Source organism: Gorilla gorilla, chromosome 16 (genome assembly GCF_029281585.2).
Source record: "Gorilla gorilla gorilla isolate KB3781 chromosome 16, NHGRI_mGorGor1-v2.1_pri, whole genome shotgun sequence".
Taxonomy (NCBI): Eukaryota; Metazoa; Chordata; class Mammalia; order Primates; family Hominidae; genus Gorilla; species Gorilla gorilla.
Genome location: NC_073240.2, coordinates 50,653,417 through 50,680,406, shown reverse-complemented (window position 1 = coordinate 50,680,406; position 26,990 = coordinate 50,653,417). Strand labels below are relative to the sequence as shown.

Here is a 26,990-nt window from a genome sequence, read left to right as displayed (position 1 = left end):
AAAACCATTTTAATAAACATTTTCTACACAGGATGAGTAATTTCATTTCGCCAAAAGACACGATATTCACTTTCTGGTCTTCTCTCACTCTCCATGTTCTCCTGAGTGCTCATTTTGTAAATGCCAGTTATGACCCATGCTGGATAGTTCTCTGGTCGTGGTTGAAGCTTCTGTAGGTTTGTCAGCTTGCCTTATGTTACTTCAAAGCCTGCACTCAACTGTTCTTGAAGAGGAATTTCCCTTCCTTTAAAGGCATCATCTTTCCATTTTGGAGAGAACAGTAGAATGCCACTTCTAAGTGTGCTATGTCACCATACAATCTTCCTCTTAGATGGCAGAGATGCATGGGATGTGAGCAGGATTGTTTTATAGCTACTGCTAATTAGATCTAGAGCATTTGGAGGGCGTTTCCATTTGGAACAACCCTCTATACTTTGGTGTCTAGTTTTTTTCCTAGAAGATATATTCTATGTTTTAAGCTGAATACAATTTTTGCTTAAAATGTTCTATCCTATTATAATGGCTATGCCAATTCAGTAAGTACCATCATTTTTCTTCTTGTTAAAATTTTTTTAAAAAATATGTTTCCCAGAGGACTATTTTAAGCTGGATCATATTACATTGTACCTCAAATTGATGAATTTATTTTATATATAGATGTCCTGGAATTCCTAGAAGATTTCATCAATTGTCTTTAGGCTTGTGCTTTCCATTATTTAACAGCATGCCTGCCAGATAGTGGTTCTTAAGCCCTTGAAGCTCAGACAATCTTAAGTACCAAATCTATCAAGATCCCCTAGTTCAAACACAGCTCAAGATGGTGATTTAGCTTTCAGGTCATTTTAAACATTTAAGATATTGTATTTTCATTATGTTTACTCTCCTACATCCTGGAATTTGGAAATTTGCTATGATATTCCCATCACAAATAATTATCCAGCTTGCTTACTGAAACTGGGTCTTATGCCATATTCTCTCTGAATAGTGGTGAAATAAATTTACCTCTAGGCAAGTTTCTTGTTAGAATTAGTAGGCATGCTCTGTATGCTTTGTTATGTTTCACTTTTCACCCTCTCCTTTAAGGAAAGCAAAACAAAATTTGTTTGGACAAAACAGAAATTTTTCCAATGGCCATGTAGTTTGTGAAAAAAACCAGCAGCTGGAGTTGGATTCTATTGTAGAAGAAACCATAACAGGAGATTATGCCTTAATCATAAATGGCCACAGTTTGGTGAGTTTGCCTAAGGTTTTTGTCCTTTCTTTTTCTTCACTGCAATAATCATCTCTTTTGTGCTATCATAATGAGACCTCCTTTGTCTTTTCCAGACAAATGTCACTACTAGATACAGGGCATATGCGATGATTTCCTGTTTGCAAAGGGAAAGGAAACTTCTAATATATATCTCATACATTATTATTTGGATCACCACAGTAAAGGGGAGGCTCCAAAGAAATGCTAAATTCACAGAATATCAATCTTGTCTAAATGACTATAGACCACTTAGCAGTATTATTTAAGTGCCTTTCTAGAGGGGAGTGTTACAGCTCACTGTTATTTAATTAAAATAATGCAACTGGGTGGATGTATTATAATTATTGCTCTTACTAATGTTTGTGATTTGTGGAGCACAACCTGACCTTCATGTAATTACTATACGAAATTATTGCCAGTAAGATACCTCTAGTGGTTTTTCTAAATAGCAGCATTTTACAGCAATGCCAAACAATTTGCTTTGATTAGGAAATCTGGTTCTTGTCCTAATAGAATGAACTTGCATTGTACTTTTAATGTAGTTCAGATTCTGAATCTTGAACAAACATGAAAATACTCTTCTGAGTTTCTAATTTAAAATACAAAAGCTCCAATTACACTCCAGTGAAATTATAATTTATATGCACAAAGAATTAATCTCACATCTTTCTCTGGCTTTGATGATCATTTTTCACTTTAGGGTTTGGACAATAAATGTATCTCCTTGTAGACAGTTTCTTAGAGGACAAAAGAAGTTGGGTATGAGGATATTGTGTTTTCTCCCTTGCGATCAGCTGTCTGTTGTTAGCTCTTAGTGCTTAGAGCATTATCCAGCTGGATTCCAGACATAATGATGTGTTGCCTTCTACACCATGGAAAGTTACAGAGCTCAGCTGCAGGCCAAACTCAGTTGAAAGTTTGTCCACATGACACAAAATTCCTTTATGCACAGAAGAACAGTAACTGAAAATTACGACTGTCATCTGGGTCTTAAAGCTGGTGGCCCCCAAGCTGAATTCCCCAGAGACCACAATATGGAAAGGGAACGTTATGAGTTATACTTTGACTTTCTCTCAGGCTCAAAGAATCCAATGTATGGTGGCATTAGAGTAGTCAGGTGATAATTTATACCATTCTCTCTCTCTGTCTCTAAGTGCATTGAAAGAAGGAGGTAAGATAGATGCTTTTCAAGAACACCATCATATTCAAAGCCTGAAACTCATGGAACCATGACATGCCATTTTTAATTTAAGGAGACTTGACTATGTTTTTGCTAGTATGGTCAGAAAGCTTTTTCTTTTTTTTTTTTTTTAAATCATGATTCTAATTTGCTCAAATCCTGATGCTTTGCAGAGTGTAATTGGGCCTTTGTTTTTTCTCAGAGTCTTAGCATAGTTTTTCACTTGCTGATAATAAAAGAGAGAGAAAGAGACCATTCTAGGCAAGACAGACAATTATCTGTTTTCTCTTTCAGAAAGAGTGGTAATATTTGAAAATGCCAACTCACAATTTCACCTAGGAATTATAGGTTTGAACATGAGAATTTTCTGTACTGAGTTATGTTTTTATATTCATTTACCCATCCAGCCATTCATCCATTGACATTTTTATTAAGCGTGCCCCAGTCACAGTGCTAAAGTCTGAGGATAAGACTGTGAATAGAACATGGTTCTCGTTTTAGGGATTGCTGTCTAGTGGGTGAGATAATCACACAGTGGTATGACAAATACTCTAAAAGAGGAATGAACACAATGCTTTGAGAGCACAGAGGGAGACAAATTTACTTCCTTGTGGGTGAATCAGGGAAGACTTCCTGGAGAGAGTGGTATTTTCAAGTAGAGGTAATGGCAAGTACAAAGGCACAGAGGCAAGAAAGAGCCCATTCCATCATGAGGAACAAGCAATTTAGCATGATGGGAAAAAAGTGTAGACTTAAAAGTGGTGATAGAAGATAAAACTCAAAAGGAATGCAGGGGCCAGATTGTGATGGGCTGTGAATGTCTTGCTAAAGATTCACTCAAAGATACTGATGACTCAAAGTGTAAGTGGATTTGTTTCCTCTTAATGTGTTTATTAAAGAATTTACAGTAAAACATTTTCTAGGAAAAAAATTGCACAGTTAATTGGAAGGGATTGTGCTATCTTTTTTAGTGATTTCTTGGTATAGCTAAAGGCTCTTATGCATTTGGATAGGAGCAAGAGTAGAAATGGTTGAGGAACCCTGTCTGTGACGTAGCTTGCGTGCCCCCCTTTTGCACAGGCCTCTCTGGGTTTTAGTCACTATGTTCTTCAAGGGACAATCCCCAGATCATCTGCTTTTCATTTTGCCTGCACATTAACAATCACAACAAACTAAATATACAAAACAACAGTGCAAAGAAACAAAAAGCCCATCAGATAGAATAAACAAAACATCATCATTTGTAGTTCATTCTAAACTTGGTGAGCTGGTAGATAGGTTCTGTCTTTTGTTTTCATCAATTTTAATGGTTTCTAGAACTTCTCCAGCATTTAACTCTCTCTCTCCAGTGCAGCATGATATCAAGGAAGACATATAAATGGCAGTTTCGTTTATTTTTATTTTAAAATTCCTTAGTAGTATTTTAAAATTTGCTTAGGAGTTCAATACTCATTTCTTTGGTTTTTGTTGCTTGTGTGATTCTGAATCAACAATGACTTTTTGGAGTGAATGAAATGGTTTAGCAAACAAATGAAATGGTTTTAGCAAACAAAACAAGACATTTGTCTTGTTTCTCAACCCTCATTTATTGTTTCCTGTTCTTGTTTGAATTTTATTTTTAATCACACAGGCTCATGCCCTAGAAAGTGATGTCAAGAATGATCTCCTAGAACTTGCTTGCATGTGTAAGACTGTAATTTGCTGCAGGGTCACTCCACTCCAGAAAGCCCAAGTGGTAGAGCTGGTGAAGAAGTACAGAAATGCTGTTACTTTGGCCATTGGTGATGGAGCCAATGATGTCAGCATGATTAAAAGTAAGAGAATATTTGCTCAATGGGGTATGCTTCATACACGGGGTCCTCAGTTTCAGCATTTGGCAACATATAATCACTAGATTGCATTAAAATTTAATTTTGCCAGTGATTCTAAAATGAATGATACTTCTGGGTCCAAGGCTACCACCATTATTAGTATTCATAACAAAATTTCTTTGTCTTTAAATAAACCATTTGTGTATTTTTAGGCTAGAAAAAGACATCATTCACCTTTTACTATTTGAGGAAGTAAGTAGCTACGGTGTAGAGGAAAGAACACCAGACCCACATTTGTAACATGTGACTTTAACCCCATCTTTGCCTCTTACAAATTGTAAAAACTTCTGTAAGTCACTGAACTTTTCTGAGGCTGATTTTCTCTTTTGTAAAACTAAGATAAATATCTATCATAAGTGTTTCATGAGATAATATATGTGAAAAATTATAATTGCAATGGCTGTAAGTTTTCCGTAAATAAAAGAGGAATGACAAATTTCCGAAAGAGATCGTGGCTTTGTTTTGGGAATGACAGTGTTCCTCTTTCCTTTGCAGGTGCTCACATTGGTGTTGGCATCAGCGGCCAGGAAGGATTGCAAGCAGTCTTAGCCAGCGACTATTCATTTGCACAGTTTAGATATCTCCAAAGGCTTCTCCTTGTTCATGGAAGGTGGTCTTATTTCCGAATGTGCAAATTCTTATGCTATTTCTTCTATAAGAATTTTGCATTTACACTTGTGCATTTCTGGTTTGGTTTCTTCTGTGGTTTCTCAGCCCAGGTTGGTAAAAGCATTTTTCTTTTTTTTTTTGGTATGATATTACAAATGACTCTTCTTCATAGCTCTTTACTAATAAATTCAGAGCATTTTTTAATGGCTGATTCAAGTAACAGTATTACAGTTATGTAATTGATAGTTGACTTGAGCTTTGCACCCAAGAAGAATATGTATCTAGCAGGAATTTTATTTATTTATTTTGTTATTTAGATAGTCAACCAGTGAGTACTCCTTCCATGCATACTTTAGTTTTTGTTGAAATGTTTTTGGTATGATGACAGGTAAGCTTGTTGTAGAGTTTTAATTTAGAACAGAAGTCTGCAAATCACTAATAAGAAATATTGAGGTATCTTTACTGGGAAGATGGTTTCTTATCCAACACACTAAATGTATCTGGACTGATTGGTACTCTGACATCAAAGCTGTTTAGACAGCAATTCATCAGCTAAAAGTTGATCTATAGATAATGTTGGTAGGAAGAAAGAAAATTAGCAAATGTATAAATTAGGATTCTATTTTTATATCGCTTCTTATACATTAAAGAATAGTTATTTAACCACACATCTTCAATATCAGAAAAGTTTTGACCCAATGAATCAACTGTAAAATGTAATGTCTATATCATTTAAATATACTTATAAATTTAAAAAATTTTTTACCAAAAACTTAAATGTAGATATGGCACTGACATTTTGAACAACAATACAAGAAAAAGATTGTCCTTGAAAATGAAATGGTAACCATAACACTCAGAGATTTATTCAGTTGTTCTTCCCTTCTTTGGGTTTAATCAATGACACTGGATTCAACGATATGCATGAAGGTGATTTTTTAAAAATGGTTTTATTCAAAAAGACTGAGGATAAATGAAATCTTGGCATCTTCTTCTTACATGTGCTAAGGGAGATTAGTGAATTCCTTTTTACAATGAAAATACATTTTCAACATTTTTTCCTTCTTCTGGGAGATTGAGATTTCTTAAAGTGAGGCACACCTGTTCCCATTCCTAATTTTCTCTTTTTAGGATAACATGTCCTAAACTAAGAGTAGATTATGTCGATATTTTTGCCTTTTTTTTGTTAATCTTTTGACAGTTGAAGTAAAGCAGAGTCTTGATTTTAGCTACTCAGAAGTAGAAGTTATCTTAGTGCTACTTCAGAGTAGGCATGGGGCTGGGGATATTTGCATGCTCATAATTCCTCCTTTGTCCAACAAAGACAAGCATCGGAATGTGGCCTGTGGCTTCCTAGTCTGTTGATTTTCCTTCCACATAAGAACAAAGCAAGACCATCTGCTAACGGGTGTTTCTAAGAGATCTAATTTTCATATTCCAAAGGCTTAAGGCTGAAGAATCTCAAGACTATGAAGGGACAAACCCCATTTAAAAACTCTTAGAACACAGAAGAGTAGTCAGTGATTTGTATTTGCAGACACACAAAGCTTGAATAGGCAACTGTTCCACTAAGTTGTCTGTTAAAACTGTGAAGTTGAAACTAACGTTCAATGACTTCTAACCTCTACATTTAGGTCATTTTCTGGGTTCTGATAAAATTGGTCAGAGCCAGATGTTAAGCAACTAGAATTTTTATTCTTTCACTGGTATTTGCATTTTAAAAGAGAACAACAAGGGAGAACAATAATTGCCCCAAAGACATGAGCAGCTTGATGGTTGAACCCAGCTGTAAGGCACACCACCTGTCTGTGATTAGGTTTCTGAAATGTTTGATTTAACTAACATGTTTCTTTTCTGTGTCCCTTCCTTTCCCTTTTGTTTTTTTACACTGAAAGCTCTAGTTAATTGCACAATCTTCATTTTGAATCCATTGTTAGTCCCAGTTGACCATCTGTGTTCTTTCTTAAGCCAGTGTATTGGGTTGGACCAGTGGTTCTCAAGCTTTAGCGTGCATGGGAATCACCTGGAGGGCTGGTTAAAGCACTGCCCACTGGGCTCTAGCCCCTAGAACTGTACTTTGAGAACCACTGGGCTAGAAAACCTAGAAGAATATCCCAAGTTCTGCTACCTTGAACCCAGACCAGAGTAAAGTCCAATCAGCTGACTTTTTGTTTTGTCAACAACATTAGACCCTATTCATCTAATGAACAGGGGCCAGTTAAGCCAACAGCTGATCTCCCCCAGTTGAATTTTTCCAGAGGATTTAAAATCCTTTCAGCCCTCTTGTCAGACCACTGTCCCTGAAGCATATTTTACCTGCACTAAGACAGGGTCAGGTGGAAAAGGGATGTCTGTTCATGGTACAGGATTTCTTTCCCCAGTTTAGCCAGTCTATTATATCTTACCTAGCTTAACCATTAGCTCCTTGAGGAAAAGAAGTACATCTAACTCATGGATACATCTGTAATAAAATCTTGAATGTTACCTGCCATATAGAAGGCCTTCTAGTCATTTCATGTTGGTGGGTGTTTCTATAGTCCTTTCCCATGCTTGAGGCAGGTGCAGCAAAGAGAGCCATTCCGACATGCCTACAGTCACTCACACAGTTGCCACTTACTCTGCCCACCCCAGGGGCCATCCCTGCAGGCTCTGGATCTGGTCTGTTTAAACATGTGCAGCCTGATCACCGCTGTGGCAAAGGGGCTCAGGGTCTTAAGATCTAAATGCGGTTATGGAACTGATTTCAGAATATGGAATGCTGTTTTTCTCAGTTGTGTTAATATTAATATGATACAATAGTTAATTGGGCTACAGGTGATACATTTCTTAGTTATTTATACATCCTTTCATTCTAGGAAAGACATAGAGTGGATTTTCCAGGTGTTTTGGCTGGTTCTTGTCTGATTTAAATAGGGCAGGATACCTTTTTTTAGGCAGAGGAGCAATCACCATATAAAAATAATTGGGCCTCTGAATAGGAGTCCTGGACTGCTATCTACTTCGCCCCAATTTGTATGATGACCTTATCAAATTGGGACCAAAGCTTATACTGGAAAGGGTACTTTGGTCCCACTATTTAAGGATTTCACTCATTTAATAAATATTCACTAAGCCTTTGCTATGTGTCAGGCCGTGGTGCCTCCTGGACCTTATGTCCTGGGTATGTTAAGAAGTGTGCTCTTGATGGGCATGGCAAAGTGTGATCTGACAAATTTTATTAGCTGTTCATGTTGTGGAAGGTTTAAGGTTTTATTTCCAGACTTGTCAGAGAAGTAGATAGGCTTTCCAGGAGAGTGACAAGTAGTAATTGCTTATCACCTGTTGGAGAGGAGAGGACAGCCAGTCAGTGACAGTACCCATGTAGTGGCATCAATGCTGTGGGGTCAGCTTCTTTGTAGAATCATGATATTGTTGACACTAACAAGTAGGGATACAAACAAGTTATAATTATACCTAACATTTAAATAGTACTTACTATGTTTCAGGCATTGTCTAAATGTTTTACTTTTATTAGCTCAGTAGTTACAATAACCATATGAAGTAGGTTTTACAATCATGGTCTATATTAGCTTAATTATGGTAAAAAAAAACACATAAAATTTACCAACTTAACTACTTTTAAGTGTAGAGTTCGGTAGTGCTAAGTATGTACACATTGTTGTGTAACAGATCTCTAAAACTTTTTCTTTCTGCAAAACTGAAACTTTATATCCACTAAATAACAACTCTGCATTTCCCCTAGTCTCTGGCAACCACCATTCTACTTTCTTTTTCTATGAGTTTTCCTACTTTAGATACCTCATATAAATGGAATCATATAGTATTTGTCTTTTTGTGACACGCTTATTTCACTTAGCATAGTGTCCTCAAGATTCATCCATGTTGTAGCATGTGGCAGTATTTTTCCTCTTTTTAAGGCTGAATTGTGTTACATTGTATGTGTATACTACATTTTGTTTATCCATGTATCCATCTATGGACATTTGGGTTGTTTCCACCTCTTAGTCTATATCAGCTCTTTGTTCGATATTTTCTAAATAATAATATTTGGGAGTTCTACTGTCCAGTAAATTCTATTTCTTCCCACTCTCACCTCCCCATCTTCTCTCTTCAGGCTTAAAAATTTACAGTTCACATTAGTCTGTGAATTGTAGGCTCTGACAAGTCCAAATGTAAAGAAACACTACTATATTTGACTCCAAGATGCATATACATGTATTCTCACATCTGACAACTCTAAAACTTGGATATGTCTTTACAATCAAAAGTATATTACAATATCCTTTGATCTGGATTGAAGTCAGGTTTTCCAGAGAGCATTTATGTGACTTCATCCAGTTCCCTGTGGGCACTGCTGCCAACCTAAGATCTTTCTCTTTCCAAAGATTTTTTGAATTCAGACTGCAGATTCTAGTGAATACCAGCTTGTGGTCCATGTTTTCAAGAGAGATTTTGTCTCTCCCTTTAGTTAGTGCAAAGTTGACATAGGCTAGTTTCCTTGCAGTCCCTTTCTGCATGAAGATTTCTCTTTTACACTGAGGATGTAGCTCTTTGTTGCCCTAGCTTTATGGGAATGTTAGATTCCCCATTTGGTTGAATTTTGGCATTGATAATGGTATTTCTTACAATCAATTGTGCTTTAGAGTCAATGAGATTTGGTATTATTACCCAAACTCATTTAGCATGGAACACTGCTTTTTCTAAGCAACACATAGAATGTCCTGTAGAACAGGTGCCATATGGAGCTCACTTTGGGACATTCTGGAATAGATGCTTCTATAGCAACAATTTCAAAACTTGACATTGCCTCACTATTTATCTCAGTTCTAGTGTTTTGAAAACAATAAGATGTGCAAAAAGCAAAATGATAACAAGAATATTGTCCCCATAGGAACAGGCTATTTATGTTTCTCCCTTTACAAAAACTTCCATTTTAATAATTAACTCTAGTCCAAGGGACAAAATACCCATTTTATATATCAAAGTAAGGGTTTACATTTAAACTTCTGCAAAGTCTTTTCCATTATTCTCAAAGTTTTTTTTATCTTATAAAAATATTTATATGTGAATATATCTCAACATTTATACTACTGCAATCATATTCTTTTATAGCTTTCTTATTAAAAACACAACTTGTCACACTTTAAGAAAGTTCTCTTGATTTACATTCTTCAAACATGTTATTTTTCTTAATGACATTCTGAAACCCAGATTATAAATTGTTTAACTATTCTGAGTCTATAGACTTAAGATTTTTTTTTTTTTTTTAGGTGAGTCTTGCTCTGTTGCCAAGCTGGAGTGCGGTGGTGTGATCTCGGCTCACTGCAAGCTCCACCTCCCAGGTTCACACCATTCTCCTGCCTCAGCCTCCCGAGTACCTGGGACTACAGGCACGTGCCATCATGCCCAACTAATTTTTGTGTTTTTTTAGTAGAGACAGGGTTTCACCATGTTAGCCAGGAGGGTCTCAATCTCCTGACCTCGTGATCCCCCTGCCTCGACCCTTCAAAATGCTGGGATTACAGGCATAAGCCACTGTGCCCGGCCCAAGATGTTGTTTTTAATTTAATAATTTCTGTCTTCCTCATCTGTGAGTCACATGACATTGTCAACTTGCTAATAGAAAGACTTGCTTGCTATCTTGGGAAGAGAAAACAAAATAATGAAAAGGACAAACTCTTGCCCACCTAGAACTGGTTTTTCTCATTGGGAAATAAATAAGTGTATAAATCAGTCTAATAAAAATATTGTATTTAGTTGGGTGCAGTGGCTCGCACCTGCAATCCTAGCACTTTGGGAGGCCAAGGTGGGCAGATTGCTTGAGGTCAGGAGTTTGAGACCAGCCTGGCCAACATAGTAAAACTTCGTCTCTACTAAAAATACAAAAAATAGCTGGACGTGGTGGAGCGTGCCTGTAATCCCAGCTACTTAGGAGGCTGAGGTAGGAGAATCGCTTGAACCTGGGAGGTGGAGGTTGCAGTGAGCTGAGATCACACCACTGCATTCCAGCCTGGGTGATGGAGCGAGACTCCATCTCAAAGCAAACAAACAACAAACAAACAAACTTGTATTTAAAGGTAATTTGAAAGCATGGGGAAAGGAGAAATGTGTGAGGATCTAGGATGACTTAGGAGGATCTGAGATGACTTAGGCACAATTAGTCTGCAAGCAAGTGTATGAATATTTTAAAAATTAAGTGGAGATCTGAAGGCCTGAAATTCTAGCTCCCTTCAGGGATTTGGGGCTTGATTTGCAGAAGGGTGTGAGACTGTGGAGTAAAAGGAGGACATCCCTCCCCTCATACACTTTCCAACTGACCTGTAATTAGCTAAAATCTTGTAATTTCTAAAATTCTGTTTAACACCAACTCATTGAGAAATACCTTTCAAAAACTTCATGGCATTGAATGGGGAGCTTACTTAGCAGTATTGTCTATAGCAAGAAGCCTATTCTAGAGCAGGTGTTCTACCACTGTAAAGATGGAAACTCTGGTGTTCCCCAGCCACACCCCACATGGGAGTGGCCTGGCATGTTTGTGGTATGGAAGACTGGCTGTGAAGGTGGCTCGGATTTGGAATTGGGATTGGCAGGGATCATTGTCTCTTTTCCATTCCCTGTTTTTCACTGGAAGGGCCTGATTAGCAACAGGTTTAACTGAAAAATATTTTGGCTTTTTTTTAGTCCTGTTTTTCTAAGGACAATATGCTGTAAATGAGGCAAGTGAAAAGAAAACAACATATTTGTAAGAACTACAGAGAATGAGAATTTTTGAATGGGGGACAATTTCACTGTCATACTCTCTCACCTCCCCATTAAGATCACCCAACATGTGGCTTTGGCCTCCAACACCATGTGTTGGGTGATGAGACTTTCTTAGCCCCTAAAGCCCCTTAGATAGCCACTTACTTCCAGTCTTTTAAAGAAAGTCAGCTGTCTGAGGTCTTCCCACTCACTGCCACCCCTCTCCTAAACTGCTTTAACAGGATTGAAAGCTCCATAGTGAAATGGAGCCAGTAGTAATAACTCCAAGGCCTGGCAGATTTGGTAATAGCCAGCATCTCTTTAGAGGCCATTCCTGGGTAAGCCTAATCTTCCATCACTTTCTCTGTCCAGTCCCAACAGCAGTGAGACTCTCACACATATTGTCCAATGCAGAACCTGTGGTCTGAATGCTTGTTCACTTACCAACAATAAACTGGGTGCCAATTTAGGGCCAGGTGCTCTGATGGCCCCCCAGGAACAACAGAGTGAATCAAAGGGATGCTGTTCCTACCCTCAAGGAACCTACAGTCTGGGAAAGACTTTATTTTCATAAATGCAAAACAAATGTTGAATAATCCCATAATCTCCTTTCTTTTATTTCTCTACCAAAAATTTCTTTTGGAATAAATTTACTATGGATAAGCCATGTCTTGGGGCCAACCCTGTCAAATCACAGTATGATTCATAAGCGCCTAAATATTCTTCCGTGTACCTCTCAACAGATTGTTTGGAAGTAATCCTTTCTTCAGCTGAAAACATCTGACCAAATGTAAACAGATTGTGTTTTTTAAGACACAATGTTGACTTTCTAAAACACCAGCTTAATTATTTAATGAAGTGACATGTGCTATTTCTTTACTACATCAGTCTGCCTTTGGGGCCTGGTGGATATTATCCAGGCAATTATTCTCTGATGAGAGCTCCAGCAGATTCCAGCCAATGCCCCATCCTGGTAGGTGGGCTGGGGCACATGTGTAGGCAAATCCAGCTGTGGTGTGCAAGGCTTCAAGAAGGCCGATGGGTGGGAGCATTACTGCCTGTGGGATGGTGGCACTTAGGACATCTGTGATGGATGGTGATGTGATGTAGTCTGGGTTGTAGTTGGTTTATAGACTTTCCTCTGGTTAACTTCAGTACGTTGCTTATGTTGTGATTGGCTTGAGATGTACAGTGAAAAGAACCCGCGGACCAGACTCCCTTTTGTTTCCTATGTTGGGTGGAATTTCCTGGGAGAAGCAGCGGGAACAAAGAACAAAAAGTATGTATCTTGTTGAACCTAGAATCTTTACTCTGGCAGAGAATTTCAGAGACATTGAGTCCAGTCCCTCCTTTTACAGAGGAGGAGCCTGATCCTGCAGGAGCTGAGGATCAGCGGTAGGCAAGGCTAGGACGGAACCAAGTCTCCTGGCTCCCACTTCAGCGCTCTGCCTACTCTACCTGATGATAAGTGACCTCTTGGGTTGTCATAAATTTGGAAAAGCTAATGGCCATATCCTTTTTTTAAAAAAAAAACTGTCTTCCCTCAACCCCTAATCAGCAAGTGTTTGCTTTATTTGGAATCTAAAGGAGAAATGTCCAGAAACACTCAGTTCAATATGACTATGTGGAGGAAATGAGCTCTCTATTGAAAGAGACCTCATGTCTTGCAGGGTGTGTCATAGCTTAGAGCTGTGGGAGGGACAGGCCTGTCCCTAGGCGAACTGTTTGTAGAATCATCTGGAAGCTTGAGGACACCTTCTGCTGGCAAACACTCCAACTCAACTGCCACTGAGAAACAAATTAAATATAATTTGTTCTAATGAGATTTCCAGCCAGATTTCTGGAACAGAGAGGTTTGGATAAAGGAGACTAAGTCTCTAAACTGAATCATGGATTCTTTTTAAGGACATGCCTTATCCCAATCTATTATTGAAACCCACATGAGTTTTGTGGCATCCACTGTGGGTTTGGACCCACAATTTATACCTGTAACTTATTTTAAAAGCACCCTAAGCCTTCAGGACTTTTCGTAAAGAGGAACTGTCCCCTACCAAGGATACAGCTAAATAAAAAAAATTGGTCGAAGTCCTATTTAGAAAATTCATGCTTAAAACTACGCAACTACTGGTACTGTGTACTTGTGAGATGATATTATCCGATGACAATTTATCATTGTCAGTGAGATACAGGGCTGTGTATGTTTTTTTTTTTTCTTCAATTCTACTGTGATATGGAAGCAATTATCTTGTCAAGGCTGGAAAAACTTTAGTTCTGTCAAACAGTATAATAAAGCAACAAAAAGTTTGGAAAGTGACGTGAAAGACTGCGACTAATCTTAAGGCTTTGATGACTTCATGGATTTGGTTACCTGTGAGCCCATCTCCACCTGGCATGGTAGCTCTGCTCCCCCTCACCTTCCAGATGTGCTCTGGGGAAAGTCCAGGACTGGACGAGTGCTCAGGCCTGGGTCACTCCTCCTGGATGCTGCGAGCGGGTTTTTACTAATTACACAAATCAATAACAGATGTGCTGAGGCTGAGCACCTCATATTTATTCCATAATGTGTTTTCTTTAAATGACAAATGTTTTTTAAGGCCCCCAAAAGGTCATTAGATAGGTTTCCTCTGCAACACATAGGAAAAGGGGGATACACATCTCCAAAGAGGTAGTAAGTTCATCCTGTTATTTGAACAAGGAGCTCAGCCAGTGGTCGAGCAGAAAGAGCAGAAAGCCCTTTGCAGCTGTTTAAGAACTTTATTAAGGTTTATTTAAATGTGTCATTCTATAAATCATAGGTTTTGTGTTCTCCAAGCTGTTTTTAGATTGTAATTTGTAGCTGGAGTATTTTTAACTCTATATAAAATGGTTGATAAGGCTGATAAATTGCTCTCATAAAGAAGGGAGCGAGGAGCTTTCCTTAAATAGAAAAAACAGTGAAGTTGGAAAAATGAACTCTCCTCCCTGTTTTTTTTTTTCTGATCTGTGAAGAGACACTTATAGGATTTTAAACAGACTTGTGACATCTTGTAGTAGCATGGCTTTTCTCTCTTGTTCAGAGTATTGGAGATAGGGAACAAATATTTTGGAGGCAGAGGTGCCATGGCTTCCCCTGTGAGTACGGGTGCCCTAGGGAAAATAGTTTTTTGTGGGACTCCTTTTATATAAACAATTTGAGTCACCCAAAATCAGAGTGTCAACCTAGAAATCTAAAAAGAGTCAACATCCCTCAACCTCCACCCTGCCCCTCTCTTCAGGGCATCTGGTCAACCTGTGTTGGGTGGGTTGGGAGGGAAGAAGAGGTGGTAGAGTGCCCGAGCATGCTTGGAAGGGGAGAAACAGGGAGGTTGATCTGGGCTCATGTGCCCCTCTCAGCTAGTCCTAGTCACCAGAAGGGGGCCTTAAAATTTTTCCAAGGGGATCTAAGGACCACAAGTAGAAGTGGGGCATTTACTAGAATAACTATTTGAGTAGCTGGAGATCTCTTGCAAGGATTCTTCAACAGAAACCTGTTGTAGAAGAAACATTGCTCGGCCAGGAACGGTGGTTTATGCTTGTAATCCCAGCACTTTGGGAGGCCAAGGCAGGTGGATCACCTGAGGCCAGGAGTTCAAGACCAGCCTGGCCAACATGGCAAAACCCCATCTATACTAAAAATACAAAAATTAGCCAGGCGTGATGGCAGGCGCCTGTAATCCCAGCTACTCAGGAGGCTGAGGCAGGAGAATCGCTTGAACCCAGGAGGCGGAGGCTGCAGTGAGCCGAGATTGTGCCACTGCACTCCAGCCTGGGCAAAAGAGTGAAACTCTGTCTCAAAAAAAAAAACAAAAAAAAAAAATTGCTTGTGGCCTTCATTTCTGTGAAAGACCCTGAAGTCTAAACTGTGCTAAGCCAATGCCCATATGGCAAAGTTGGTTTCTAAGGTAAAGGACTCAGGTTAACACATTTGACTCAGGTTAACACATTTTGGTAGAGCCTGAGATAAAAACCAGAATTAGAGTGAACAGTGATTGAAATAATTAAGTATTCATGAAGAAAGTAATTGTACCAAGGTACTCATTTTTCTTTAAATCTTGTTCTGATGTTATATTGATCTCATGGCTACCATAGTTTATTATAGAAATAAATATCTATGGTTAATTGTCTCAATAAAGAATTCTATTTTTATAAAAATATGATTAGCATGAAAATGTACCTTTTTATTTACCCATTAAACACATCTCTTGAAGCTTGGATCCCTGCATGCTTCCCCCATCCTCCCTCCTTTCTTCCTTCCATAATATGGTGCTCACTTATTGAGCAGTGTCTTTCAGGTGCTGTCGTGGCATTTACCTCATTTCATTGAATACTCACAGCCTCCCTGTAATCCTCCTTTTATAGCCTAGGAAACCAAGACTCAGAGAGATTGAGTATCCTACTCAAATTCACACAGTTCTGTCTGCCGACTCCCTTACCCTTAAGACACCAGCTTCCTTTTATTGAGCAGGTGCTGAGTTTGGTTCTTGGGCCCCACGGGTGAGTTAGATTACCTGCTCTCAAGTAGCTCACAGTCTAGTGAGACAGGGCTAGGAACCAGCATATAAATAATTGTAAGTCAGTAGTTAAGAAGCAGTGAGGTATAGGGGCATCATGGAACTACCGATGAGTGGTCCAGAAGCCACTCATGGAGGCAGGGAGTGGCCAGGACTCAGAAAGGCTTCCTGGAAAACCTGCCCACTCCCCCTCCCGTGCTGACCCTTCCGGGATCAAACACATTGAAGCAGATGAGAAGTAAGAGGATGGACATCCCAGCAGAGGAGACAACAGGAGGAAAGTTCCAGAAGTGAAGAATAGCTTGGGCAGGAACACAAGCCATCAGGTATCTGGGGAGTGATTTGATATGGGGTGTTGGAGAGAGGGACAAATCTCAGATTTCTGATTTGGATGCTGGGGTGGATGTGATGGTATCAGATACTGGTATAGGGAACCCAGGAGGGGCGTCTGGTTAAGGTAATGTGAGGATGAGCTCTGGTCTTGATATATTAAGTTTGAATCTATGGTGCATCTATGGGAAAATGCCTAGTAGAAAGTTAAATATGTAGCATTTACTAAAAAGTTGTAAAATAATTAATTCAACAAGTATTTATAGAGCACCTATAGTCAACAAATATTTGTAGAGTATCTACCAATGGCTAGATCCTGCTCTGGGCATTAAAATTATAGTTGTGAGTAAATTTCTGTTTTCATGGAGATTATATTCTAGTGGGATGAAGACAGATAATAAAGAAATAAATCAGTAAGATAATATCAGAATTGTTAAGAAAACTTGGTAATGTAAAAGGTCTCGTTGAGAGGGTGAGGTGACACTGGAGTTGTGACCTGAGTGTTCAGAGGAAACTTCCATATGAATACCTTGGGATTAAAGTGTTCCAGGCAGAGGGTACAGCCAGTGCAAATGTCCTGAGGCAGGAATGAGCCAGATAAGTTGCAGAAAGCCCATCAGCGAAGCCTCAGCTAGGTGAGGGAGGGTGAGAATGTTGTGAGGTGAAGTTGAAGAGTCTGGCAGGCAGGGGACCAGGAAGGGCTCTTAGGACATGACGAATAGGGAGTCTGGATTCATTCCAAGTAAAATGGAAAGCCATTAGAGGGTTTTAACCCAGGTCAATGCTAATGTTGTTATTTTAAATCAGTGGTCCCCAATCTTTTTGGTACCAGGGATGTTTCATGGAAGACAATTTTCCACAGACCAGTGGGGGTGGTTTTGGGATGAGACTGTTCCACCTCAGATCATCAGGCATAGAACTGGCATATGCACAGTTCACAACAGGGTTCATGCTCCTATGATAATCTTATGCGGCCGCTCATCTGACAGGAGGTGGAGCTCAGGCTCGCTTGCCTGCCACTCACCTGCTGTGAGGCCTGGTTCATAACAGGCTATGGACTGTTATAGGCTGTTGGGGACCACTGTTTTAAATGCCAAAAAATAGCATATAAAATTGTGTGTGCTCTCAATTACATTAAACAAGGTGAGGGAAAAAGCCTTCAAGGAAACTTTTTTTTTTTTTCTTTTTCTTTTCTTTTTTTTCTGGAGACAGGATTTCACTTCTGTCTCCCAGGCTGGAGTGCAGTGGTATGATCTCGGCTCACTGCAGCCTCTGCCTCCCACGTTCAAGTGATTCTCCTGCCTCAGCCTCCCAAGTAGCTGGGATCACAAGGTGCACACCATCATGACCAGCCAATTTTTTGTATTTTTGGTAGAGACAGGTTTCACCATGTTGCCAAGGCTGGTCTTGAACTCCTGAGCTCAAGTGATCCACTAGCCTCGGCCCCCAAAGTGTTGGGATTACAGGTGTGAGCCACTGTACCAGGCCAAGGAAGCTTTCCAAATGACACCACTGATTGAGAGAGGTGGCTTCATGTAGTGGTCAGTGTTGTGGGCACTAAGGTTCATAGGCTTGGAGTTAGCTCTGACACTTGCTTGGCTGGCGGTTCTCAAACTTTGTGATCTCAGGACCCCACTATCAATATTTATCATCTTAGGAATGAAAATGAAGAAAAAAATCTAAATACTTTTATTAATTTGTTAAAAAATAGTGAACCCATGACGTGTTTACAAAAGTAACATACTTTTAAGAAAAATGATTGTATTTTCCAAAACAAAAACAAGTTAATGAGAAGAATGCCATTGTTTTACACTTTTGTAAAACTAGTTAACATAATAGAAGACACCTGAGTTCTCATATCATCTGCATTCAACCAGCTGTGATGTCACATATCATACTGACTCATGAGAGAATGGGGTGAAAGGGTAAATACATAACTTTTTGTATTATTGTGAAAATAGTTTTGACATTATGGATCCCCTAAAAGGTTCTGAACTATACTTGGAAAACCTTTTTTTCCCCTTTGGGTTTTTTTTTTTAATATAATTTAAAAAAATTGTGGGTACATAGTAGGTATATGTATTTATTGGGTACATGAGATGTTTTGATACAGGCATGCAGTGTGAAATAAGCACATCATGGAGAAAACCTTTGCATTTAAGGTATGACATTGAGCAATCTCCTAACCTTGATAGGCCTCAGTTTTCCCATGTATAAACTGGGAACTATTAATAGTACCTAGCTTATGTGGTTGTTAAAATTTAATGAGCCGATATATGTAAAGCACTTAAAATGGCACAGAGTAGATGTTTAGTAAATATCAGCTATTTTTATTTCTTTTTGTTATTGTGACACTGAGTGGCAGCGAAACTTCTGAGAATTTGCAGAAACTCATTGAAACTTTACTCTGATTTTTCCTTCCTGTCCTCTCTTGCTCCAGTTGTGAAATGAGCCTTCAAATCTGAGTGCCAGTTGACAAATGCTGATAGTTGTCAAATAAGTGTAGCTTGTAATGTGAGCCCATTTGTGATGATGAGGGCACGCTATGCCAGACTTTCAGCTGTCCACAGTTGAGTACGCCATAATTTCTCAGATTCTTTCTCTCTTAATACCTGGAACTGTCAGATGCCATCATCAATGAGTTGAAGATTTGTGTCAGCTGCTCTGCTTTAAAAAAAAAAAAAAAAGGAAGTCAGTGTAATTCCCAATCTTGGCTTCACATTGGAACTACCTGGGAAAAATTTTAAATGACCAAAACTTAGATCCTTCTCCCAGAGATACTGATTTAATTGGCCTGGGGTGTGGCCTGGGCATCAGGATTTTTGGAATCTTCCTACTCTCTGAAATCTCACTGGGCTATAACTATAAAAGAAGGTCACATGTTTAATTTTTAAATTTTTTATCATTGGTAAAGTTTAACGAATATATTAAGAAGTATATAAATATCAGCTTAAATTGTTGTGAAATGAACACCCATGTACCATGATCCAGTGCAAGAAATATAACATTTCCAAACACCCAACAGCTCCCCTGCTTTTCCTCGAGACCTCTTTCCAATCCTCTAGAGTTAACCATTACCCTGCCATCTTATAGTCACATTTCTTCTGTTTTATAACTTTACCATATGATTAGGAGTTCCGAAACAACATAGGAATAGATTTTCATACTTTCGCACTGTATTTAAATGCAATTATGCCTTTGTATCTGGCTTCTTTTGCTCAATATTATATGTAGTTTTTATTTGTTTTGGGATATAGTTATAATTCTTTGCTTTTCATTATTCTATAGTATTCTGTTATATCGATACATGATAATGTCTTTATCCCACACTTGAATGATGTTTTGGTTGTTTTTGTTTGGGGACTATTATAACCAATGCTGCTATGAGTATTTTTATATGTATCCCACTGCACGAAGATAGACATTTGTGAACATATGTATCTAGAAGTAGAGTTGGACACATTCACTCATCAGAAGGAAGATAAAGAGGCTGAGCTGCAGTTTTGGTAGACTCTTGAGGGTAGATAGGAGTTGGATACTGGGACCCTGTCACAACTGCTGCTCTGGGCTGGGACCCTGTGGGGTCGCACTGCTCTGAACCATGTACCTTGGGAATGTTGATAATCTACAGGAGGCAACTGACAGATTGAGCTGTGCCTTCAGTAGTTTCCTGGGCTGAAGGGAGAAGGTTCAGTGCCTATCAAGGGTAGAGATCATGATGAAACCCTTCCTACTCTGGGCTGGGACCCAAGGCAGCCTCCCAGCAGTGAGGTCACAGACTGCCATAGCAGGACAGTTGGCTAGCCCAGAAAATATCAGGCCTTCATTCTATCCTCAACAGCTGATAGAAGGAAATAAACATAGAGTCTGGAGAAGGATAGCGTTATCCTAGGCCTTGAGATAGTTATTAAGTTCTAATTCTCTTCTTGATCTTGACAAGTCATTCCCCACTGTCTTGTTAGTTCATTGATACTTTGATGAAGATGCTTTTGTTTTTTTCTCAACTTTTTTCGTTATCTTCAGCAGGAGGTTTGGTATGAATCAATTATTATGGCACGTGCCCCCTATCCTGTATGATAAATTCAGGCTTCTTTCAGATACCTCTGCTAAATACCCAAGGGGGTTCCAGGGAGTGCCAGCCAGCTTTTCCAGTCTGTTCTCATGGTTGCCTGACTAGTGGACTACTGCCCTGCCCTTCTGCAGGTTCTCTCATGCCACATTGAGTGCATTATCCTTCAGGTGGCTGCAGCTGTCTTGTATCACTTTGCTCCCAGCATGGACCTAGGCTGTAGTATCTTGGAACTGGCCCATACTGATTCACAAGAGCTGATTGTTAAATTTTCATGAATTTTGTGAGCCAGTGGTTAAATACAGCCATTATTAAAAGTTACATAAATTTACAATTTAAGTTATATTAAAAACAAAAGACAGTTAATATACTCAAAATGAATCCCTTCCTAATTATTTTCCCACGTTTTACTATTTATGCTCTTGAGATTATATTGGGTCTGTATAGTAGAAATACTATATAATGGTGAGTATGTCTCAACTCCACATTCAGTGGCATCATTGCTTGAAATCAGTCATGGAGGAATATTTATACCATGGAAATTGGCAAATGCTATAAATCAAGGTTTTTTTTTTTTTTTTTTTTTTTTTTTTTTTGAGATGGAGTCTTGCTCTGTCAGCCAGGCTGGAGTGCAGTGGCGTGATCTTGGCTCACTGCAACCTCAGCCTCTCGGGTTCATGCCATTCTCCTGCCTCAGCCTCCCGAGTAGCTGGGACTACAGGCGCCCGCCACCATGCCTGGCTGATTTTTTGTATTTTTAGTAGAGACGGGGTTTCACCATGTTAGCCAGGATGGTCTCGATCTCCTGACCTCATGATCCACCCGCCTAGGCCTCCCAAAGTGCTGGGATTACAGGCGTGAGCCACTGCACCTGGCCGGCTTTTTTTTTTTTTTAGCCTGTTGTTAAACATTTATCAGCATGTCATTGGATATAGTCCCCCTTTCTAAATCCTTACAGCTGGGTTTAGACCACATGATGAAAATAGGAATCAGAGAGTAACAAAGGGGAGTTACCATGAAGAGAACTTAAAATTTGTTATTAGAAATAGTTATTCTGAGTCATAAGCTTTCCCACTTCCACCATTGTCTTCAGTTTCTTCTCACCATAGCATCCAGAGTAATCCTGTTAAAATATACATAAGACCAGGTTGCTTCTTTGCTTAAAGTCCTCTAATGTCTTCTACTTTCACTTAGGTAATAAACCATGTTTAGTTACATAGGATTGTTCTTCTTACCTCCTGACATCCATTATTCTTCCTACAGGTCACTCTGCTCTACCCAACTGGGCCACCTTGCTGTTCTCTGAGCATAGTGGATGCTTTCTTGCCTTAGGGTTGTTTCATGGGGCCTACTTGCAGTATAGAATGCTGCACGTCCCAGCATTTCCAGCTGTTTCAGAAAGCTGCATGTTAGATCCATTTCCTTCAGGTCTTATCTCAAATTCACTTCTCAGTGAGACTTTCTTCAATCTGCTGTATTACAATTACAGCCCTCCCACATTCCCTATCCCCTTTCCTCTCTAGCACTTACTACCTTCTAACTAATTGATTTTAATTTTTGCTTTTGCCCATAATAAGCTCTGTAACTGAAAGGTTCTGTTTCCACATCTGTGTGTACTCATAGGCAAAATGGGGATATATGCCTGCTCCACGTGCCTCATTGACTTTTAGTGAGGCCCATGCAGGGAATTCTTGTGTAATTAGTCTATAAAAGTGTGAGGGGATATTTTTGTTGTTTTGCTATTTATGCCCGTATAGTGAGCATGTAGCTTCATGCCCATCTTGCTTTAAACCACTCCCCCGCAAAAACCTCTCCATTTTAACACAGGATAGAAATAACAGGCTTATTACTATATTTATCTCTGAAGATTTTAGTGAATCCTTTGTTTACCACTTAGATCAGATAATTGGACTCATTATAAGCCACTGAAAACCTGGAGAATAAAATGGCAACCCACCACAAGGTCAGGGGCTCATACGTGTCCCGCACTATGTTGGGGGTACTACTGCATGTATTATTTTGTCCTCGCTGCCACACTGCAGGAAGGGTATACATCACTTTAGAGATAAAGAAACTGCCATTTAGAGAGATCTAGTATTCCATTAAGGCAGCAGAGCTGATAAGAGGCAGGTCTAGGAAAGAATTCATATTTGTCTGATTCCAAAAGTCAACTCCCACCCACCTCAGAGAACCTGGTTAACCTAAATGTGAATATTTTCACTACTTAAATGTGAATATTCTCACTACGATGGATGATGTTTCTCACTTATATGTTATATTTCTTTTCAGACTGTTTATGACCAGTGGTTCATCACCCTTTTTAACATTGTTTACACATCACTGCCTGTTTTAGCCATGGGGATTTTTGACCAGGTATGTTTTTTTTCCATCTTTATAACTTAGTTTCTCTTTTATGCCTTTTAGTTTTTTGTGGGTTCTAAGTAGAAAACACAATTCTAAGCAGCAGCCCTAGGAATGCAGTTGTTTTAGTTGCTTTTGCATGGATCACACATGCTTCCAGGTCCACTGTGCCTTCCTTACCCCTATACCCTAGCTTCCCCAAAAGCATTATTTGATAAAAGTTGGTTACTCTTCTTTTAGAGGTTCACACCCCATAGCTTGCTCTAAAGGCTCTAGAAGTCCTGTACGAAGTAATCTCTTTAACTTCATTTTAACCCAGTATTTCCCAAACTTCTATGACTGTACTTTACTTTGTTTTCATATAGCACCTATTAATTCATATATCTCAGAACTAGTGTCTGTGGTTCACACACGGGGAAATGCTGCCTTAGCCTCTGAGAGCTTATAAAGAACCATGCAATGATAGAAAATCATGGAGCTAGGTTGGAACACAGGGGGCTAACACCTGCAGTGAGACTCCCTTGTTGCGAACATCTGCACTGAGACTTCCTTGTTACACACAGCCCAGAACAGGAGCCACAGACCAGTAGAGCAGTCTGCCAGTGGGAGAGGAGGACGAGAAGCTCCATGGCCAAGGAAAGAAAAAGCATGGATTTCTTTTGTCCCAGCATCAATGTGCTTGAGTGGGGAGAAAGGAGAGGATCAATCACAAAAATGGTAGATCCTTGGCATACTCAGAGCCTTGGAAGGGACTTCCTGGAAAGGGGAAAAAGTCTGGCTGCCTGTGGGGAAGTGAAAGACTAGCCAGTGGAATTTCCATGGCACAATTAGAGTGTCTTATTTTTAAAAAGGCTTTTTGTTTTTTAAAAAAGTATTTTTAAGGAGACCAGATTTTCTTCAGGCTGTTGTTAGACCTATTTGCTAGGCCTCATTTTCTGGCCCAAAGCCGTCTATTGCAAAATATAAATCTTCACATTATGAGCTCACTCCAGTCTCCCATTTGGCTGGCTTTGTAGTCAGTTGTTAAGTCTCCCTTCTCATATGTAAAAAGGGCAGTTTGCGAAAGGCATATTTTCTGGAATTATACAAAAAGTAATGAACTTCTGAAGACCTTAGATGTAAAGGATTAAGCACATTCATTTCTCAGCGCCCATGTTTACAAGTGTTTCTTTTCTTGGAGCTTTGTAGCTGCCCAGAATGTGGAATAAAATAATAAAAATAAAGCAGTTTCTGGGAAAAGATGGTTATTGTGCAATTCAAAAAAAATATAATAAGGCTTCCTATTACCATCAAGTTGAGTGTCTGCTCCTCTCTCCTTTCCTGCTTTGTCAACCTTGGCCCTTAAACTGATCACAGGATCGTGGAATGCTATGCTGGACAGGCCTCAGCAATCATCAACAGATCTGCTCATTTTTTAAGGCAGAAACCAAGCCTTGGAGAGTCATTTCCCTAAAGCCACACAGCCAATAAGTGACACAGCTAAGCCTAGAACCAGGCCTCTTAACTTTGAGGTTGCTACATTATTGCTATTGTTGTTATTATCATTATTTTATTAATTGTTATTTATAGAAGCATCTGGCATATTTATTACTTACGATGTGGCAAGAACTCTACTAAATACTTTACATACTGGTTTAATCATGGCGATAGTTCCATGTGGGAGGTGTTATTGTTTGCATTTCTGGGCATGAGGAAACCAAGGCTCAGGCGGATTAAGTAACAGGTTTAAGATAACACACCAGCTAAACCCGTTACCAGGGATTGAGCTCATGACTGTCTTGTTTCAAAGCCTGCGCACATAACCCTCAGTCACTGAACTAGGGGAACAAGCATCCAAAAGCATCTAAAAACAGGAATTTCTAAAGAGAATATGCCTGTGTTTTTCCATGGGACTCTGTTTGGAGAGACCTGGGCCATCCTACAAGCAGGAAGGGGAACGTTCCTCTCCCACAATAGTTCACCACCTGTGTTGCTTCCACTTTCGCCTCTTCTCCTCCACCTGTGGTCCTCTGATGTCCCCTGTGGTTGATTCTTGCCGTCCTTTTTGGTTTTTGGCATTTGGCTTTGGTGCTCACTGTGGTTATCAGCATTACTTTGGAGCTGGCTGGAAATGCAGTCTTGGGCCCTCAGCCCTATTGAATCACAATCTGTTTCCCAGGCGATTTGTGTGCACATTAGGTTTGAGAAGCATTTAGTTTCTCTTGGGACTTGGTTGGTGTCAAATGTGCCACCTTCTCATTCTGTCTATATTCTTTCTTTGTCCTGAACACCTGGTAACTGCTGTTAAAATTCTCACTGGGTAGGATCCTCATCCCAGCCTCCTTCTCACCTGGAATCCCAAATGCAGTTTCCCCTTTTCCCTGCTCTCTTCTTCCTGCTTACTTCCCTCCAAAGTCATGAGCTCTGATTTGACAATTCTGACTCCACAGCTCTCTGCTGTCATCTCCTGGTCACTACCACTCACTACCTTGACAATTGACTTCTGGGGCCCATTGGCTGCACATGATGTGCTGGAATTCTGGGAGCACGAATGCTTCTGACAGCCTGCAGGAGAGTGTAGGAAAGAAACTTCAATTTGAAGCCAAATAGCTAGGCTCAAACCAAGCCCTGGTTCTGCTACTTACGAGCTGTGTGACCTCTCATGAATCTCTCTTGGAGATTCAAGCTCCTTCTCTGTAAAGTAGAGATCATTTTATTATCTTCTGGTTTATTGTGGGAATACAAACAAGATAATGTCCTGTTCTGGCCCAGTGAGTAGTGCATTTTAGGACATGTTTAAACAGGCATTTGCTATTTCTGAAGATAGGGAATACAAGGCCTCTCTGACTCTTTTTAATCCTTCTCCACTGAAATTACACTCTGTTTACAGGATGTGAGTGACCAGAACAGCATGGACTGTCCCCAGCTCTACGAACCGGGACAGCTGAATCTGCTTTTTAACAAGCGTAAATTTTTCATTTGCGTGTTGCATGGAATCTACACCTCATTAGTCCTTTTCTTCATCCCCTATGGGGCCTTTTACAACGTGGCTGGAGAAGATGGGCAACATATTGCTGACTACCAGTCCTTTGCAGTTACCATGGCCACATCTTTGGTCATTGTGGTCAGTGTGCAGGTAACGCTGTCGGTGTAAGCATCTTAACTTGATGGGTTTACAACTTTTACTATTTCATTGGTGATTGATTTTGTCTACTTGTTGGGGGGAAATAATCCTAAAGGAATACTGGGGCTTTCCTTTTAAGTACACATTTTGAGATGAAAGCAGGAAGCTTTAACATAAATTACTGGGGAGAATTAGCATTAGGTGTCTGTAACATCCATGTTAGTAGAAACCTCACAATGTATCACATCTTTGGGTTGTGCATTGTATGTAAAGAGAAATGATTATACTATTATTTCCTTCTTGTATTTGAAGAAAAAAAAATTTCCAATAACAGAAGGAGAAACTTTCCCATGATTTCTTTAAGTCTTAATAACTGCCAGGTTTTAAAGTGAGATCTAAAGCTTGCTTGGCAATACATTTCTATGGAGTTATTCAAGAGGTTCAATGCTATATCTGTGGCATATCCGAACCTCACACTCAGAGGAGCTCTTCTGGTGGGGATGATTTTTTGAGGTTCCATTGACCTTCTTCCATCTTGAGTTGTGTCTCTATTTCCTTTTTAATGTGAATGTGGTCAATGCCATTAGATACTGAGTTAGAGTTCACAAAAACTTTTATTTCTTGAGAGGAGGCCTTGCTATGTTGCCCAAGCTTGTCTAGAGCTCCTGGGCTTAAGTAATTGCTCACCTTGGCCTCCAGGTGGCTGAGATTATAGGCATGCATCACCGCACATAGTTAGAAAAACTTTTCCTCTATTACTATCTGTAGCTCCGAGTAGGTACAGCAAGCTATGTGACCTCTGTTTTATTTTGTTGTCTTTTGATTACTGAGCAAACGGTTAATAATTAGGTGATCTTCTCTTTGTCATGAGGGTACATTTCCAATTCTCTGGATTCTCCTTCCGTAGAGAAGACAGTGGTGGGGTGTACAGGGACATCTTTTTAG

The 26,990-nt window shown here is 39.5% G+C and overlaps 1 protein-coding gene and 1 long non-coding RNA gene across 4 annotated transcripts in view; one reads left to right on the top strand and one right to left on the bottom strand.

The window, feature by feature from the left end:
• Positions 1 to 26,990, top strand: part of ATP8B4 (ATPase phospholipid transporting 8B4 (putative)) — a 283,542-nt gene that overhangs the window by 240,657 nt on the left and 15,895 nt on the right. For all 3 annotated transcript variants that reach the window (XM_055362981.2, XM_019011219.4, XM_063698541.1), the window contains 5 exons: positions 1,084 to 1,231; positions 4,063 to 4,246; positions 4,799 to 5,022; positions 22,871 to 22,954; positions 25,812 to 26,057. In XM_055362981.2, the coding sequence (XP_055218956.2) occupies positions 1,084 to 1,231; positions 4,063 to 4,246; positions 4,799 to 5,022; positions 22,871 to 22,954; positions 25,812 to 26,057 (886 nt within the window). The remainder of the gene's footprint in view (positions 1 to 1,083; positions 1,232 to 4,062; positions 4,247 to 4,798; positions 5,023 to 22,870; positions 22,955 to 25,811; positions 26,058 to 26,990) is intronic.
• Positions 18,822 to 25,099, bottom strand: LOC109023516 (uncharacterized). The gene is made up of 2 exons (XR_002002938.2): positions 24,907 to 25,099; positions 18,822 to 19,176 (listed from the first exon to the last, which is right to left on the bottom strand). It is a non-coding gene; the product is annotated as an uncharacterized lncRNA (long non-coding RNA).